This window comes from Corvus cornix, chromosome 7 (assembly GCF_000738735.6).
Source record: "Corvus cornix cornix isolate S_Up_H32 chromosome 7, ASM73873v5, whole genome shotgun sequence".
Taxonomy (NCBI): Eukaryota; Metazoa; Chordata; class Aves; order Passeriformes; family Corvidae; genus Corvus; species Corvus cornix.
Genome location: NC_046337.1, coordinates 20096579 through 20114038, shown reverse-complemented (window position 1 = coordinate 20114038; position 17460 = coordinate 20096579). Strand labels below are relative to the sequence as shown.

The 17460-nt window shown below is 37.1% G+C and overlaps 1 protein-coding gene across 22 annotated transcripts in view; it reads right to left on the bottom strand.

Annotated features, from left to right (window-relative positions):
- Positions 1-17460, bottom strand: part of MYO3B (myosin IIIB) — a 248769-nt gene that overhangs the window by 86510 nt on the left and 144799 nt on the right. For all 22 annotated transcript variants that reach the window (XR_002047282.3, XM_019290511.3, XM_039554756.1 and 19 more), the window contains 2 exons: positions 8883-9003; positions 622-685 (listed from right to left, as the gene is read on the bottom strand). Coding sequence is in view for 21 of the 22 variants with exons in the window: in XM_019290511.3 (XP_019146056.1) it covers positions 622-685; positions 8883-9003 (185 nt within the window). In the remaining variant the exon portion in view is untranslated. The remainder of the gene's footprint in view (positions 1-621; positions 686-8882; positions 9004-17460) is intronic.

The following is a 17460-nucleotide window of genomic DNA, read 5'->3' as shown; positions in this document are numbered from 1 at the left end:
GTATGCTGATTTCCTCTCATAGTTAATTTGTATCTTTAGAAAAAAGCTATAGGAAGGTATTAATCTGCTTAACATTTCTAAGTACATCATCCAAGGGATTTTGTTTTTTTAATCTTACATATGCTCAGCAGAGTTACTGGCAAAAACTGTACATTTTCTCCATTTCATCCTTTCAACATCAAATGGTAAGCAGCAAAAATTGGATCAGACTTCAAAGACTATGCTGTGCTCCAAGTCACAGAGCGACTCCTCCATTTCACATATTGAATTCGAGCAGGATATCAAAGTGCTACCAAAGAACCTCAGGTCCTTACTAAAAAAGAGTCTCTAACAGCTGTAGAAAGTGAAGTGCACAGACAAATCACCTCAGGGAGCAGCTAGCATTTATTCTCAGCAGCAAATTTCCAGCCTTTTGATTCTCTTATTCACTGTACCTCCCTGTCTCTCTACAGAACTAAAGTTCTTAGCAAGCAGGCTTTTGTCTCAAAGACTTCAAAACATCACTAACGGTTTCATGTTCAGGTGACTATGCCAAGCAGCCACAAACACATTGCAGAACTGTGGACTCAGGAATTTGAAGTTATAATGTGATGTTGTTTTAGAATATAAACTTAGTAGTACCTTTTTAGTTTGTTTGTCAAGAAAATCAGGCACCACGGGAGAAGACTGGTTACTGGTTTGCTGCCTAAAAGCAAAGAAAAATAAAAAATTTATCTTAAATATTGTAATTTCTTCACCCTTATAAAACGTTTACTGGCATACACACTTCTTTTGTTGATTTTCCCTTTTCCCCCTCCCCCAATTTCTAAATATGCACATACAATCAATTCAGAAAAACCAGACCAGTCCCATTTCCTCTTATAAGAAAGTGCATGCTGTTAAACACAGCAACAGGTTATGAGCAATGAATTTTTCATTAAAAAGTTGTGGGTCTGTGCAGATGTGTAAAATGAGTTTATCAGAATTCAATGAAATTGAAATAATGTATTAATTTGCTAAGATTTTACATTAAAATTTTTTCCCAGGGCTATGAAAAGCTGTTTCCACAGAATTCATACTTAGACACTCAAAATTTGACGAATGAGGAAGAAGTGAAACATGTGTTCTCCTAAAGCCATTTGGGTTAAGCACAGAGCAAGAAGTAAGATGTCTTAGATTCTTTGTCTAGATCTGTTACTATTTCACCATCACACTATGTCACCATAAAAATATTAAAGGCCAACTCCTACTTCGTTAATGCTGATTAAAGCAACATAAAAACCTTCTGCAGGCCATGATCCTTGTTGTCAGGCCTTTGAAGTCAACGGATTTCTTCCACAGTAAAGTCCACCCAGAGAGAACTTGTTTCAGAATCTTCAGCTATGCAATACCAAAAAAAATGCTACCAATTTAATTTAGTAGATTAAAAAAAATGAGGTTCACAGATATTATGTGGTATGCTCATAGTCCTCAAATTGGAATTAAACCCAAAACTTTCTGATTGTCAGAACAGAATGAAGCTTTCAGGAACATGGTAAACATTCATCTTTTTTGTAACATTGCAATTTCATGACTGAACTTTGGATTTGCACATCAGATAAGAGGAATTTAAGTTTCCCTTTATTCTTTGACATGAAGAAAGAGAAGAAAAACATTCTGCTAAGTTGAATTTAAACTTGTGTTTTCCTTGGAGGAAATGAAGGGATTAATTTCAGAAACGCATTATCATTTAGTACTGGCATACTTCTTAAACTGAAAAGTATAACATATGTCTAGGACTGTATTTGACACTGCATTTGTGCATATACCATATTATCTGTAAAGTTCTTTATTACTATTTATCTTGTATATATATTATTTAGATAATCATTTATTCGGTGGGACTGTTAGATAACTCGCCACTTTTCCCCAAAATTTCCTCAAGCATTTGTTGAGATAATGCATTCCCCCTTTCCCCAGTATTTCTGAAAAGAAATCAAATACAAGGTAAAAATTATGAATAACCCTCAAATATCACTGTGGTGGATGTCAAAATCAAAATTTGCTGTCAGATCAGTATGTTGCAAATGGCCTACAATGACAAAACCAGACTGAATCATCACATACATTTAAATATTCAGATTTTGCAGTGGTTTGGATTTGGATCTAAATTTGCAGCAGGAAAATAATCTCTATCTTCTACTAAAAAAATACAGAACTTTGCCACTATACAAGGCTAGAACCTTGTATAATTCTTTAAAGCACAAAGGTAAAAATCAGCAACTTGCCTTTTGTACAGCTTAAGCTAGCAAAAATCAGCCTCTGGAATTTGGAAGCCCTTCAACTCTATGTCAGGATCCCAGTGATGCCGTGGTTATGATTAAAACAATCCTAAATTGTGTTTTTGCTGCAAGGGAGTCCATCCTTGCACAGAATGTACTGTTGCTACTAGAATTATGTACTTGATTACTAGCTGTTACTCATTAGCTTTTCATTGCATTTTCTTGCCCCATCCTGTTAAGAAGGGGAATGACAGAATGGCTTGGTGGCCACCTGGCAGCCAGCCAAGGTCAACCCACCATGATGTCAAACTGGCAGGGAAAACACTTCTGAAAACATGGTATCAACTGCAGATCTGGGTTCATGTGCCTGGTTTCAGTCAGGCAACTCAACAATTTGCTGCTGGCTGTTCAGCTACTGAGCTATAATGCGCCTCAGTCTTCACATACAGGCTGTCTATAAATCACTCAATTAGCAAGAAACATTGGAAAAAAGAGAGAAACATTGATTCTTAAGGTCTGTCTGCACATCTGTATAGTGTATAGACTCACTATACTTAGCATTGAAAGCAGTTGAACCATAGCAACATAAATCTAGTAATGGAGATTATCTTATGCTGGAGAAAAAATATCTAGTTTTGGAGTTACTCTGGCCATTATAAGTAATGGCACTTTTACTTTCATTATTTAAATGCTTTTGAAAATGTTAGAAACACTACTAGATGTTCTTCTAGAAATAATACAGCTCATTTTGCAAAAGTAATATTTTACAGAACAGAACAAATTCAATCCTTCCAGTGTGGGTAGATGAAAAATGCCAAAGGGGTGGGAAGGAGGGAAAAACCAGATGACGCTGGAAAACTGTGCCCAAATTCCCATTTACACCTTTAAAAATCTTGAGTATTTAAACTTATGAACTGTAAAGCAATTAGAAGCTCACATGACACCAGAATCAGGCCCATGGATTCTACTGCATGCCACAAGGATTGCAGGCTTCCTATTTCCATCACAAGCAATAATCTTAATGTTTGCTATGATTAAAAATAGGAAAGTGAAGCTATTAAAGGAAACCAGAATGTCTTTATACCAGCTTTTCTTTTGGAAAGAAATGAAAATTCATATTCAAAAGATGACTTATACAAGAAATTGCAATGTGATCTTGACAGAAACTGAAATCATCCAAGGAGAAGGTATGGGAAAGGTGTAGGGAATAAATCACCAGGACCCAATGGCATTCTTCTGAAGATCCTGAAAAAAATAGGTTTAAAATGTAGAGATGTGACCCCTTCAATCAGCTCTCCATGAAGAATAGAAATGCATTCACTTAGTTATTATTTTTCTTTTCCTTTTAATCAAAAGAATTCATGGAGGGTTTTGTTATTGATTGAGAGTAAACCTCACTTTAGTGAGAGGTGGGCTGCAGATCAAGTCAAAGAAACCAGAGCAAAAATAGAAGAGCTTTTATACAGAAGAGGAGAATTCACATGAAACCAATTTCTGAGTGAATTTGTGCTCATGTGACTGAAATCATGTTTAATTTCTACTCTCAGTGATACACAGGATGCTGTGGTTATGTGCTAATCCACCAGTGCCCATATAGGTAAATCCACTTTGCATGCTATTTCAGTGGACTTCCAGCTGTAGCAAACCATTGAGAAATGAACCTCATTCATTTTTCAGGCACAGCAATGCCATTGCAAGTAAAGCAGACACATGGAGAATTCCTCTAGATTGATTTCTATACTTACTCCCCATACTGATGCAGCAATAGCTGGTGGCACTACGATGCTATAAAAGCTCACTTGCAATGCCAAACCCACTGGCACAGATATGTTACAGTTCAAGAAGTCACTGTGCATTTGAAAATCATTAAAAAAACCTTGACAATTCATCTAAGTCAATCCAATTTTCAGACAAAAATCAGCTACACCTACTTTTCCTCCCCCCCCCCCCCCCCCCCATATATTTGCTTGACCTGATTTTTAAAACCTACAGTGATGGAGCTGTCAAAACTTCCCAAGGTAGCCTACACAGGGTTTAATTCAGCTTACCATCAATTAGCTTGATGTCTAACCTAACATTGTTGTGCTGCAATGCAAGCCCATTATTTCTCTCTTGATTCTCAACAGAGAACAGTTTGTTCATTTTCTCTTCACATCAGCCTTTCATGATAGGAGAAATGATACCATATGACCCTTAGTTTTCATCTCCCTTAGAGGTCTTCCTTTATCATGGTTTATAAAGATATGCGATCATTTTTGTTGCCAAAGAACCTGCTAATTTTCTTCAAGGGCAGTCTCCAATATACTACCTTAAGTCTTGACAGTGATGAGAAAATGTTATGATGCACATGTGAGTTGAATGTATCCTCACTGCTGGTACCCAATGTAAACTTTGGAGCATTACTGAATTTCATATTGTGGTTCATTACATTTCATGTAACTGTTTCTAATTCAAATCCTACCCTCTCAAGCTCTTGTACCATCACTCACTTAGTACTGATACAAATTGAGTAATCAGATCCTGTTTCATCAGTTGAGCCATTAGTGAGCAGAAACAGACCCATTTCTAGAATTTGACTTTCACATGCACACTTCCTGTAGAACAAAGAAATGCTGATAATTATTCTTTGTCTATAATTTTTCAAACATCTAAGTTGGTGTGCCTGTGTAGCTTTGTACAGACTCTATTATACAATCTTGATTATGTAAGGCTCATGTGAATGTCAAGAATTTTACTAAAAAGAATGTTCCTTGACAACCTAAGCTGACCAAAGCCTGAACATGATACCAAATAGCTAAAAAGAGAAAGATATAAGGAAAAAAAATTCCAATGAACTCAGTTCAAGAGTGTGAACAGGTGTGATGTCAGGTATCTTCTACCATGCATCCTTAACACACAGAGCTCCAACGGAGCTCTGGGATACTGACTGACACACAGTTATAGTCACAGACCTAACTGATGTGTAACAAAGTCACTGTGTGGAAACAATGCTTTCTGCTATACAACACAGTATAAAGGCACTGATCATATACATGTAGCTAACTTGTATTGTGGTATTTAGCAGTCAGTGAGCTACAGTACAGTGAGATAGAGGAAAAAAATTAACAATACAGTAATTATTTTCCAGGGGAAGTATCAGATCAGTATTACTTAACACAATTTTCATTTGGGAAGGAAATGGAAAAGGAGACGATGGTGGAACATGCAGGCTACAGATACTTCAGTGGTGCTCTAAAGGGATTTGAAGATATTTGAGAATGACAGCTCTGTCTGAACAAGAAGATGAACAAGGCAGCGTAGATTAAGGTCCTTAGTCATAGAACTGTAGATTATCCTGCTAAGCAAGAACATTTATGAAAAATACATTCACTAGATATCTGTCAATCTAACAAATTCAAATCACATTATGTTTTAGAAAATTACTTCTCCCTTCTCCATAAATTGTTCCTAATTAGCTCAAAAGATTCCTAATACTAACTTGGAATTTTATCTATGCTATTGCAAAATGCAGCATTTTTTGTTTCTGCAGTGATCAACTGCAAAATGGAAGCAGATGTTAAGGTTGGTGTCTTTGCTCTCCTTGTGAGAGAGGAGACCCCATCATACTCCTCCCTGCTCTGCTGCCTATTCAACTCTATACGGAATGGTAAATCTGCTATTCAGCTGTTGTAAAAATGGCTCAGAAAGGTTTTCACTTTCCTCATTTGAACCATGTTTAACTCAGGTGTTGATCATGTTTGCCTTTAAAATAACTGCCCCTTTTAAGGTTTGATTGTGATTCAGTTCCCTAATGCCACACAGGCCTGCAGGTTCCTCTCAGTGGCTGATGACGTCAAGAAAAAGCTTGGCAAGTGTCTCATACACACATGGGTTTTGGAGAATAATTCAAACTTAGTGTCAGCTTCCCAGGTGCACAATTATTCCCAGGATCCTGTTTCAGTAGGAGTCACAGACATTTCCACAGCTTTGTGGAACTGAATAGAAAAACATTTTTTCAACGAGACAAAGCCACTTCCCTGCTAATATTTACATAATCTATTTCTATTCCAATCAGAGATATTTGCCAACTGTCAATGCATCCGTAGTTACCTGTGACATCAGCTTTGCATTTGACTTGATTACCAAGTCAAGCATATAAATGCATGAAACATTTTAACATGTAATGCTAAATGAACAACTGTGTGCATGTAATTAGTAACCCATGTAATTTATTAGCTTCAGTTCACTTATGTCCTGCATTCACTGACTGAAGAGTATGAACTAGGTGTAGAGATTCAATTTCTTCTACGGAATTATTTTTTTTTAAAGTGCTCATTTCTTATGAACACTTCAAAATTCATGACTTCGTAAAACTGAGTACTTTATATATAACACCATAATGTAGCTTTTAAACAGATCTTTTAAAAAGCATCAGGTTGTCATACATTTAAATGCAAAGTTATAGTCCTCTGCATACAACAGAACTGTGTGTAATTTTGCCTTCTGATCCCAAGTACCTTTACGCTCATTTCTCATTTTTCAAAACTACCAGTTAGGAAAAAAAAGAAAAAAAAAGAAACAAAAATAAAAGAAATTACAAGAAATGAAAGAAAATGAAGAGAAAATAGTATTTTATTATTCTATACTTTAGTTCCATAATGTGTGAAGCCACAGAGAGGCTGCCTTCACTAGGGTCAGATTACCAGCTACTATGTCAAGCATCTGCACTATTATTCAGCAACCTTTCTGTTTCCTGCAAGTTTCCTCTATGACTGCAACAGCCATGTGCTTAAAACAACAGTACACCTACATGAAAAAGTGATGCTTGATTTATGGGAACTAAGTTACCGGATTAAGCCCCATTACCTGTGAAATGCTTACATTTTCAAGTCTTGCTGAAACTACTGGAACCTGAGGCCATTGCTGTGAAATTTATGGGATTAGGCAAATAATCTGCAGTATTTGTTTGGGTTAAATTGAGAGCTGCCAGCAGTAATGGCAGTTTCCCAACTCCAGGCAAAAGAAGAACTCATTTATGTATCTGACTGTACACTGCAACCAGGACTGGGTGCAAGACTTGAGTTGCCAATGTATTTTACATGGGCATCTTCAGGTCAGATATCTAAATGCATTTAGACAATGATTTCAGTGTAAGTTTGGTGGCTAAATATATTTAAAGGTTGTATATATGTGCTTCATAGAGCCCAAATTCAGCTCAACAGTAACTGAACCATAAAATTTTTGTGAGCCTCAAGAGATGTACAATTAGGCCAAGTTGTACCAAATCCAAATATATTTGTTTGGTGAGGAACAAAGAATTTCAGAGATAGTTTAATGCAAAAATGGAAGAAAACCATTCCTATATATGAAATAAATGACCAAAAAAGTTTAAAGAGGCTCTGTGCCTCCAAATAAGTCCAGATGAAAAAGTCTATTTACATTGTAAGTAATTATAATTCTGGATGCCAAAGAAAACTGACAGTAGAGATCTTACTAGCTCTTGCTTTCAACCATCACTGCAGACTGGAGAACAAATGAACACATGATCACCAATAGTCTTAATGAGATCACAAGATATCCACCCCTTAAAGACTGAAGAAACAGAAGGCGCTGCATGCACATGAAGGGAATCATAAATAAGGATTCTCATTCCCCAGTGAGCAGTCAAGCAACCCCAAATCAGATCTATGATGGTAAAATGCAGTGGGCTTGCTTTTTACCCTGAAAATCATCACCAAAACCGTTTATTTACTTATTTATTTAGTCCTTGTCCAATGGCCTGAACCTTTTTTTTTGCTAAAACAGAATACTTTATTCAAGGAAAATATTCTGGAGCACTATTAACCTGCAAGAATGTAGGTGGTTACACCTGAACGAAGTCCTATAATAATGCTCTAGAGCATGTAGCAGAGTTAGCATGGAAGTTAACAAAACCCAATGCTATGAGCATACACGGAAAAAGAAATCATCATTAACTTCTCCATAATGGTTTCAGCAGGAAAGATCTCATAACTCTCCATCACTGTAACTAATAAAAGGGATTAGTCCTGCAAATGCAGCCACCTGTCCTAGAACACTGTTGGTGACTCAGACATAACAGATCCTTTTTGCCTCTCATACCCAGGGAAGTGTCAGGGGAAGATCTGTCTGGAGTGAATCCATTGCTTAAAGGGATAAAATACCTTTTCTCTTCAAAAAGGAGAGCATCACTATGGTTTACAGCATTCCTTGGCTTTCTGTCAGTGACTTGTCCATCTGCTCTTGACAGCTCTTTTCCCTGTCTCATTGCTGGTCTACATGGAGCTTTACAGGCACAGAAGGGTAACTTTCTACTCTTGGACATTTAATAACATACACTGCACTCAATTCTGAAATGATGAGCACTTGCAATTCTGTCTGCAATCTACAGTATTCTGGGTACCTACACGAAGTACACAAAAACAGGACAGCAACCCAGAGCAAACAGCACCTTTCCACTAACTGGGAGATTACTGAGATGACTAAGCTGGAGGGGGAACTTGCTTGACTAAAGGTGGTCATCCTCAGAATGCAGCAGATTTTCTAAGAGCTGGCTGAATCATGATGACAAACCTGCTCCTTTCAGATCTTACTGTGGTGGAAACCACTTTTATTAAAGAATAGATAGCAAAGGATTCAACTTACCAGTCTTCTTCACAGCCAAAATCTGAAGTAGAGCAGCTGCTTGTAAGCTGAGCATCTGCGACACGCTCAGTGCTGTTTTTCAATCTTGTGTAGTTTTTACGAACAATATATCCCCTAAAAGCTAAAAAACATAGTTATGAATCAGAAAGACTCTGCAGAAACTGAAATGCAGACTGGCATCTGGCACTGCAGCACAGACCTGAATGTCCCCATCTTTTACTGAATTAGTGCACAAGAACACTTAGCACCTCACACGAGAAACTCAAATGTTGCAATGTTACCAACACCTGGAAATTCTACAGGACCTTAAACTCTCACTGTTGATCACTTGGCACAGCCCAGGCAAGGAAAACAGGCCTCAAAAACATGCCTAATTTAAAGAGGAAACCAACTCAGAATGTATTAAAATAAAATCACTCCCAAAACAACTTCTTTGATCACAACTTCCCTTTGAGCCAGTCATGTTTTACAGAATCAGAAGCTTTACTTTCTTTTATTGTGGGATAGTGGGGTGAAGAGCCAGATATATTCCGTTACAGCTAGAAAAATTCTTAATGTCTTCTCCTATTTTTTCAATTAACTGTAACCATAATAAAACATTTAAAACACCTCTCATAAAAACAGGAGGAATTTAGAGAGATTAGAATTTATACCATTCCTAAAAAAAAAGCAGAACAAAATAATCACAAAAAATACTACATTAAGTAGGAAGCATATAGTAGAATGAAATGGTAAAGAAAATTATGATTAGTAATTATGATTAGTATGGATTTATTTCCATCAACTGTCTTTGGGTTTGGGTACCTGAATACCATAATTATTTCCATAGTTTTATCTTGAATTTTTTACACCTGTGAGCAGTAAGAAAGCTCAAGCACAAACCACAGATAGCAATACATACTGCACTTAGGACAAAGGACTAAAAAGGTTGCAATATACACTTAAACTCACAAAATTTTAAATTTTATTTTTGTAGCATTTATTTCAAGCATTATTTTAGGTAGAAATACCCATGGAGAGAAAGAACTGAATAATGAAAAAAGTAAATACAGTATCAGTGCCATTGTTTCAGTGTCCAATAAGCAGTTGCTGAATAAGAAGACTGAGGGTTGTGAGAGAAAGGAGCTGTTTTCTAGTTCAGCAGGACTGCAGTTTAAGCAGTGAGACAGTATGTAAAAGAATATTGGAACTAAGCTGAGGAAATATGATTTTTGAAAAAATAAGTTTCATGTCTAGGAAAAGCTTTCAAGTACGTGAAATGCATACAAACCAGAGTAATTCTGAAGACTAAATACCCAAAGGAGAAGAGCAGCCCCTCCCATTGGGGTCCAGGTTTACACACTACAATGGAAAATAGGATAGACACAGAAATAAGGTCTAGGGCAACTTCATGTAGGATCAGGGTCATGATAACATCGTAGATTACCAAAAGAAGTCAGGAGGTAGGATAAATAATGAACAAATTGAGGAACAGAGAAATTGATCAGAAGATTGACAAGATTCCTCTGTATCTCACACTTCTGATTTTTATGAAAGCACTGAGGTTTCTGGGATAAGAAGCAACAAAAATTGCCTTTTAATGAGAGGTTATGAAAATAAACAACCATTCACTTTACAGAATGCATGACAGAAGTTTGACCTGCTGAGGTGTTGAACCAAATACAGAGCTCAGGTATCGTGAGGCCTGAGGAACTTTCCTCCCTTAATAATCAGACTAGGAAAGTCTGCCTGTCTGGCAGAGATGAGGCAAGCTCTCACTTGTCCCATGTGAAGCTTCCAACCCTTAACTATCCCCTAACTGACCAGACAAGGATCCTACTCTGCTATCTGCAGCAGAGACAGCTGGCCAGCAGTCACCTCTCTGCAGCTGAAACATGCTGAGTGTCAGTCGGTGGACTACTATAAAGAAGCACTGAAACAAATGAACTAATAAGATAAACTTCAGTTTTATCCTTAGTAGTTTCTCAGCTTTTAATAATTCTTTGCACGCGTGTGTCTATAAAATTAACCCTGATACATGCTGTGATTTTATATTTAAAAATTGTTTTTCTTTTTCTCGGAGACTCTTATTAATGTCAGTACAACCATTTTGGTCTTTCCCCCATTCACTACGTAAAAACCTGATACATCTGATTTAACAAACACAGTTTTTGCCCTATCTTCTGTTTTCATAGGTACTTTCAAAATCAACTCCTCTTCAACACAACCTTCCCACAAGATGGTTTCTAACTTTCTTCTAAATTACCTTGCATCTGAAAGGTAAATTGTTGTATGTTTCCTACTTTTGACTCCTGGGACAACTGAAGTGCAGGATAAACAAACTTCTTTAAGTCTCTGGAAGCTTCATCAAGCACTAGTAGGACTGCATCTTTTCAACATTTATTAACAGGATCTACAATGTTTCAAAAGAAATGCATATGCAGAGAATTCTACTGGGGGAGTCTGAGAGGCTGGGAAGCTGCTCCATCACAGCAATTTGCATTACTGACTGGTGCTGGTTTTGACACTAAGCACTTGGCTCAAAGAGTGTGAAATTAGCAGACTCATGTTGCTACTGCTCCACGAACAATCACTGCATCATTGAAGAAGAATGATTACCAGCTGTCACCTCATTTTCACCTTATTCAGTCTATATTCCAAACTTTTCAGCAACAGTAGCTTTAACCCTCATCTTTACACAGCCAAAGATGACAGGATCTGAAAAGCAACATAGGAACTGAACTTAATTTTAACACTTCTATTAGTAACTTCGTGTTAAATGCTTTATGTGCCACAAATTAGGAAATGAATTTTTACTTCTTTTACTGATAATTTCTCACACAAAGAGAGTTTTCTGTCAGCTTCAGCACCTAGAAAACCAAGAATCTATTTACCTCAGGGAGTCTGAAATTCGGCATCTTGCAGTTATAAACTTTTAAGGTCTAAATATAAGGCAGTATACATTACACACAATACTGCACAATTCCAGATAGGAAAAGTCCAGGCATTTTCCTTCTGATTCCCACAGGAAATATATAATTACAGAGCAAATTGTGAAGCACAGTGTAAAAAGATCAAAGCTAAACAATCACAGGTCTATAAGAGAACTATAAAGAAAGGAGATAAAGTAGTTTTAAAACAGTAGAAGGATTAATTCTCAGTCATTAAAAAAAAATCATGTGAAGCAGACTTTTACCACACAGACACAATTTTATTCTATAACATCACCTAAAATAGCTTATAACAGCAACTCAGAAGAGAAAGCTCCTGCTTGCTTAAGAGAAGGCAGTTGATTTGCTAGGAACAGCACATCACTTTCTTAATTTGTCTAGTTAAAAGAGCATTCAGCAGCTTAACAGCATCTGAGAGAAATTAGAACCCATGAATCTGATTATTCATTCCATGCCAAATTAATTCTAATGAGCAGTAGAAGGCACAGAGTCACATCCTTTGCTGGGTGCCATGAACACATCCCCTCTTTCACCTCTCTACATGGGTATTGGGTGATGCCTGTTTAATAGCAGAAAAAAACTCTTAAGTTCTCCAGCAGAAGCATTATGAGAAGGAAGTAATGATTTCCCTTGTACAAGCAGTAACTATCAGCAACAAACAGTGACTATTAGCAAGACTCACTAAGGCTGTCATCAGGTCTGGTGTTACTGATGCAAATCAACACCTGGACATAGAGCTCACAGAATCACAGAATATGTTGACTTGGAAGGGACCAACAAGGATCATCCAGTCCAACTCCCAGGACCATCCCCAAGAGTCACATCATGTGCCTGAGAGCATTGCCCAAACACTTCTTTAACTATGTCAGGCTTGGTGCTGTAACCACCACATATCAGAGTCTCTGATCTTGAGATTTGGTCAAATAAAAAGGTGAATATGACTATGAAACTCTGGCAATATCAGCAAGGAAAAGGAAGATATTTTATCGTACATTGTCCCTTCCTGATTTTAGCATCAAATCTAGTAATAACAGTCTCCATTTATTCTCCTCAAATTCAGAAGAGAAAACCAGACATTTGAACATTGACGGAGTTTAGCTCAGAGACAGGGACAGAATATAAATCCCCATGCTTTAATACTGTAAGGCCTTCTCACTTTTCTAAAATGCTCCCTGCATATGAGCATGGTTACTAGAGACATACTAAACATGAATTACTGGATGTGCTAAGCTAGTACAGAACACAGTGAGATGGGAGAATAAAGTTAACCAAAGCTGTGCAGCCTATTCAAACTAGTCTGGTTTACCCTGACTGTGAAATTAAGATAATATGATAAATCAGATCAGCTGTCACTAGGAGAAACATGTCCTCAATTTTTTTTACACTGATAATGTAGTTAAAAGAAAGAGAACTACTAAAATAAAAAAGGAAAATGGATCTGCTATTTAGGTGTCATTTTCAAGAAAATTTTTAAGACTACACTTTTAGATATATTTATCAAGTGCTTAGAAGTTTTTGGAACATTTAACTCATGTAATTCTTAGACCTATACAATGGTATTAGCTGAGAACATGTACACATACACATACATAGTGATACAAATAGATGAATAAATATAGGAATAAATATTCAAAAAATACTTCCTTGTCTTCTACTGAAATAAACATTCTATTTTTGCTGCTAAAGTCCCAAATGTAACACTTTTATTAAAAGCTTACATTCATATAAATGTAAACCAGTAAATTGCAGCTGTTCTCTGTCCCTCTTTTTTTTAATTAAAATGGAGTAAATTTTGCCAGAAGCACATGTCAGAGATATGTGAGCAACACTGCACCAGCAGAAGTTATAGAGAGAAAGCAATTTACAAGGGGATGCTTCCTTCTGAACATCCATCACTTTTTATTTAAGGAAAAGAGCCCAAATCTTGAGTTCTTGATAAAGAATTTTCTAATACAATATGACATATGGTGAGTGTGCGAGCACGTGTTGGAGGAGGAGATATGTGGCTCAATGGATTAGTCATTTGCCTTTCACCTCTGGAAGCATAGTTAAACTCAGTCTTGACCAGAGCTGCACAGTATATTCCAGATGGCTAAAGTGGGCCTAATTAAAATGAATTCAGTGATGTCACCTCAGATCTAAATGAATTGCATGCACCACTCATTTGGCATTTTGGCAACGTCAGTTCACAAATAAAATAACCAGATTTAAATCCTCCCTTAAGCCTTTTGGGACAAGTCACATTGCATGGAAATACATGCTATCATAACTAGAAAACATATTTTCATAATTGTATTATCTGTTGCTTTAAATTCTAATTAATTCATTATTCTAAAACAAATAAACATTTAATGAGACTTTCATGTGAGGTAAATCAATGAAGCAACATTTCAGCCAGATGATTCAATGGATATACACTGATTTAAACCAGCTGTGAATCTGGCAAAATAATTTTTAAAAGTCTTTGACAATATATTTTCCTCTTATGTAGATGTGAATCAAAACACTATAAATTCCAATTACAAAGAAATACTCAGAAGTGCAAAGTATTGTCAACTCAAACACTTAACACAAAATCTTCCTTTACAATTTGTCTCTGAGTTAAAAATTAGCATTTTCTAACCTTCACAGCTTGAGAAAGCGCGACTGGAAGTAGGAGGAAAGACCTTGTGTACCCTGTGTACCATTTTAGCCATGAGTCTAATAACAACTCTGTCTTTTGAGAACATGAGATGTAGATATGCTGAAGTAGGGTAGCTTTTTCTTCCCCATTTAATTTAAATTCACTAATACTTTCTTTCCTAGCGAGCATTTACCCCCATCTGAAATAATGACTTTTTTCTTGTAATATAATACACTCAGGAATTTTATCTTCATGTATATTGTGAGGGTTGGTTTTTTTCTAAGTTTGTTTTTTCTTCCAACATTTCTTCAATGGATAGTGAACTGCTGGGCCCACAGAGATCTCCAGACCACCAGCTCATGTATTTGAAAGGCATCTGTTTATTTTTAAAATGCAAATGCAGCCTACCTCAAAGACTGACTCGCAAGAAATGAACAATCTGAACAAGTCAAGAGGTTTCCAATCAGGAGCTGTGTTCCTCCTTTATATCAGGCTATGATCACTTGCTGTCAAAACCACTTAAACAATATCCTGGAACCTGAATGAAGTCCCCCCACAATTAAAATGAGCAAGATAATCCTGCAAGAATTATTCAGGCAAATCATTTTTCACACAGTTTAAAGTAATGATAAGGTCATTTACAAAAGAAATCAGCGCCTTTGAAATGCTGACTTGTAGACAGAGGACTGCCTGGAGGAGGGCCATAGATAACAGTGAAGACTGGCCTCCTAGCACTACCCTTGCAGTCTTTGGAACTGATTCTGATGAGGAGAAGGCCCAATAAGGTTAATACCCCTACTTTGATCTCTGTCAAAGCGTACCAGCAAGAATTAATTTACATTTCAGATGAAAAAGGTTGACAGCATGAAAAGGCATCTTGTTTCTGGTATGTGAATGTGCTGTAATAGATCGGGAATTCTGAAAGGAAGTTCTGAGGAAGCTAAAGGGATAAGCTGAGCGGCTGCTTTTATTGGGAAAGAGATGAAAGGAAAACAAATTTCAATATGTGCTGTTCTGTAGAAACATGTAAGCCAAATGCTTCCTAAATTCCAAGGCCTGCTTGAGCGGGGCAGGGGGGAGGGAAAAGAGAGGGAAGTACATAGAGTTTAATTATATGGTTTTCCTAATGTGAGTGACGAATGCAAACAATTTATCTCACTGCCTGAAATGGCTGATTTAAAAAAAAATACAAAGGTGATCATACTCCATTTTACTAGAAAGCTGCCTTGAACTACCTTCACACTGTAAGATGTGCAGTGAAGGGAGAGATTTAGAGTAGCTTTTGTCTCCGTGTCACTAGGCACTTGGACTGTGTAATGTAATGTAAACAACACAAAGACTGTCAGTGTATTTTAAAACCTGGAAAATGGCCATGATTAGCAAGCATAAGTTTTGATTTGAAACACAGAATAATTAGCACATTGAGAAGAGAAAACCTACACATGAAATATTTTCAAATAAGAAGTCCTAGATATAGGTTTCCAAAGGTAAACAGAAAAGTGTTGAGGATTATTATTATTATATTATTATTAGTCCCATTCTACTAGAGTACCAAAGACAGGAGGAGTAGCCAGCCTAATTAATACTAAGGTTTACTGTGTCACCCTTAACCCTGTAGTCCTAATGTTTATCCACCCAGGCTGATCACTGTAACAGTCAAGTGCCAGGTTACAAAGGAAAACACTGTGTGTGTTGGAGGGAAGAGTACTAACAACATTCCTCCAGCATTAGGTCCAGAGGGCTCAACAGTGTCCAAATTCACTCCCACTGCCTCTGCTGTGCCATGCTCTACACAGCATCTAAAAGATGTCAGGAAACAACAGAGCTCTGAATCTCTCCCATGTGTGCTAACAGCAGAATAGATCAGTAGCTTTCTCTAAAGAGGTAAAAATCTGTCGGGATAAAACTCTAAGGCAGAACGTCCCCTGCAGTCTCCAAGTGATAATGCTACACACAAGCTTCCTACTGCACCTGAGATAACTCTCACCTTAAGGAGCTGATAATAGTGAGACTGTCATGGGTTAAGTTTCCTTTCTTCAGCAAAAGGCTGTTGTAATCAAAGACCAGGTATGTATATACCTTTAAAGGTAGCAAATACTCCAGGAAATAGTGGCAGGGGGATATGTTAAGACCTACTCTCTGTGCTATCATGAAAACAACCGAAAATGACAACACAAAGGAGAGGAAGAATGGGAGAGAGTACTTGTGCAATCCTTCAGTGCTTGGTGCTAACGGGAGAAAAATTTCTTCCATTTATTAAAATATACAGCATTTAACCCTAGAGCTTCATGATTTTACATAACAGTATGCATGCAAAGCTACAAATTATTATTTGATCCTACTGATATTCTGTTCCTTTCTGTAACTAAAATGGTATTCTGTTTTCTGTTGAAAGTCAGAGCGATGCTTAATTTCAGAGTAGCAAACTTAGACAACATGAATGAATTTACTGGGAATGGTTTGAGAACAAGTAAAAGAATATCACAACAGATATTTTTCATTCTGATTTCAGACTATAAGATACAGAACAAGGGGTGACAAATATTAAGGAATTGTAGCAGGGGAAGCTGGTAGAGGCGGTATCTTGGTTTATCTGTAAACACATTTTCTACAACTCATTTTTTATCAGTCACAGTCTTTGAACCTGGAGTTGGACAGAGAAGGTGTACTGCACTGCATCATACAGAGGCTGCTTCATTATTGGCAGCATCTGAAAACGCCATTGAGTTCACAGCATTCACAGCACTGGTTCTTAGATTTCTGTGCCATATGGTACTCTGCTCTCTACTAGAGACCTACGAAGCCCTATGGGCCTGTTCCTCCAATAATCTCTTTAAAGTTTATTCAAATTCATATTGATATGGCTGCATAGGAGTCTGGCAGAGTGTCAAAAGATTGGTCAAAGCTGGTAAACCCAGCAAGCAGTCAAAACAAAAACCTGGCCGCCTGCCATGATCAGTGCTCAACACAAAGACAGAGAAATGCATGTCCAGTGTCTCCCATCCACAGTTTTAGCCAAGAATTA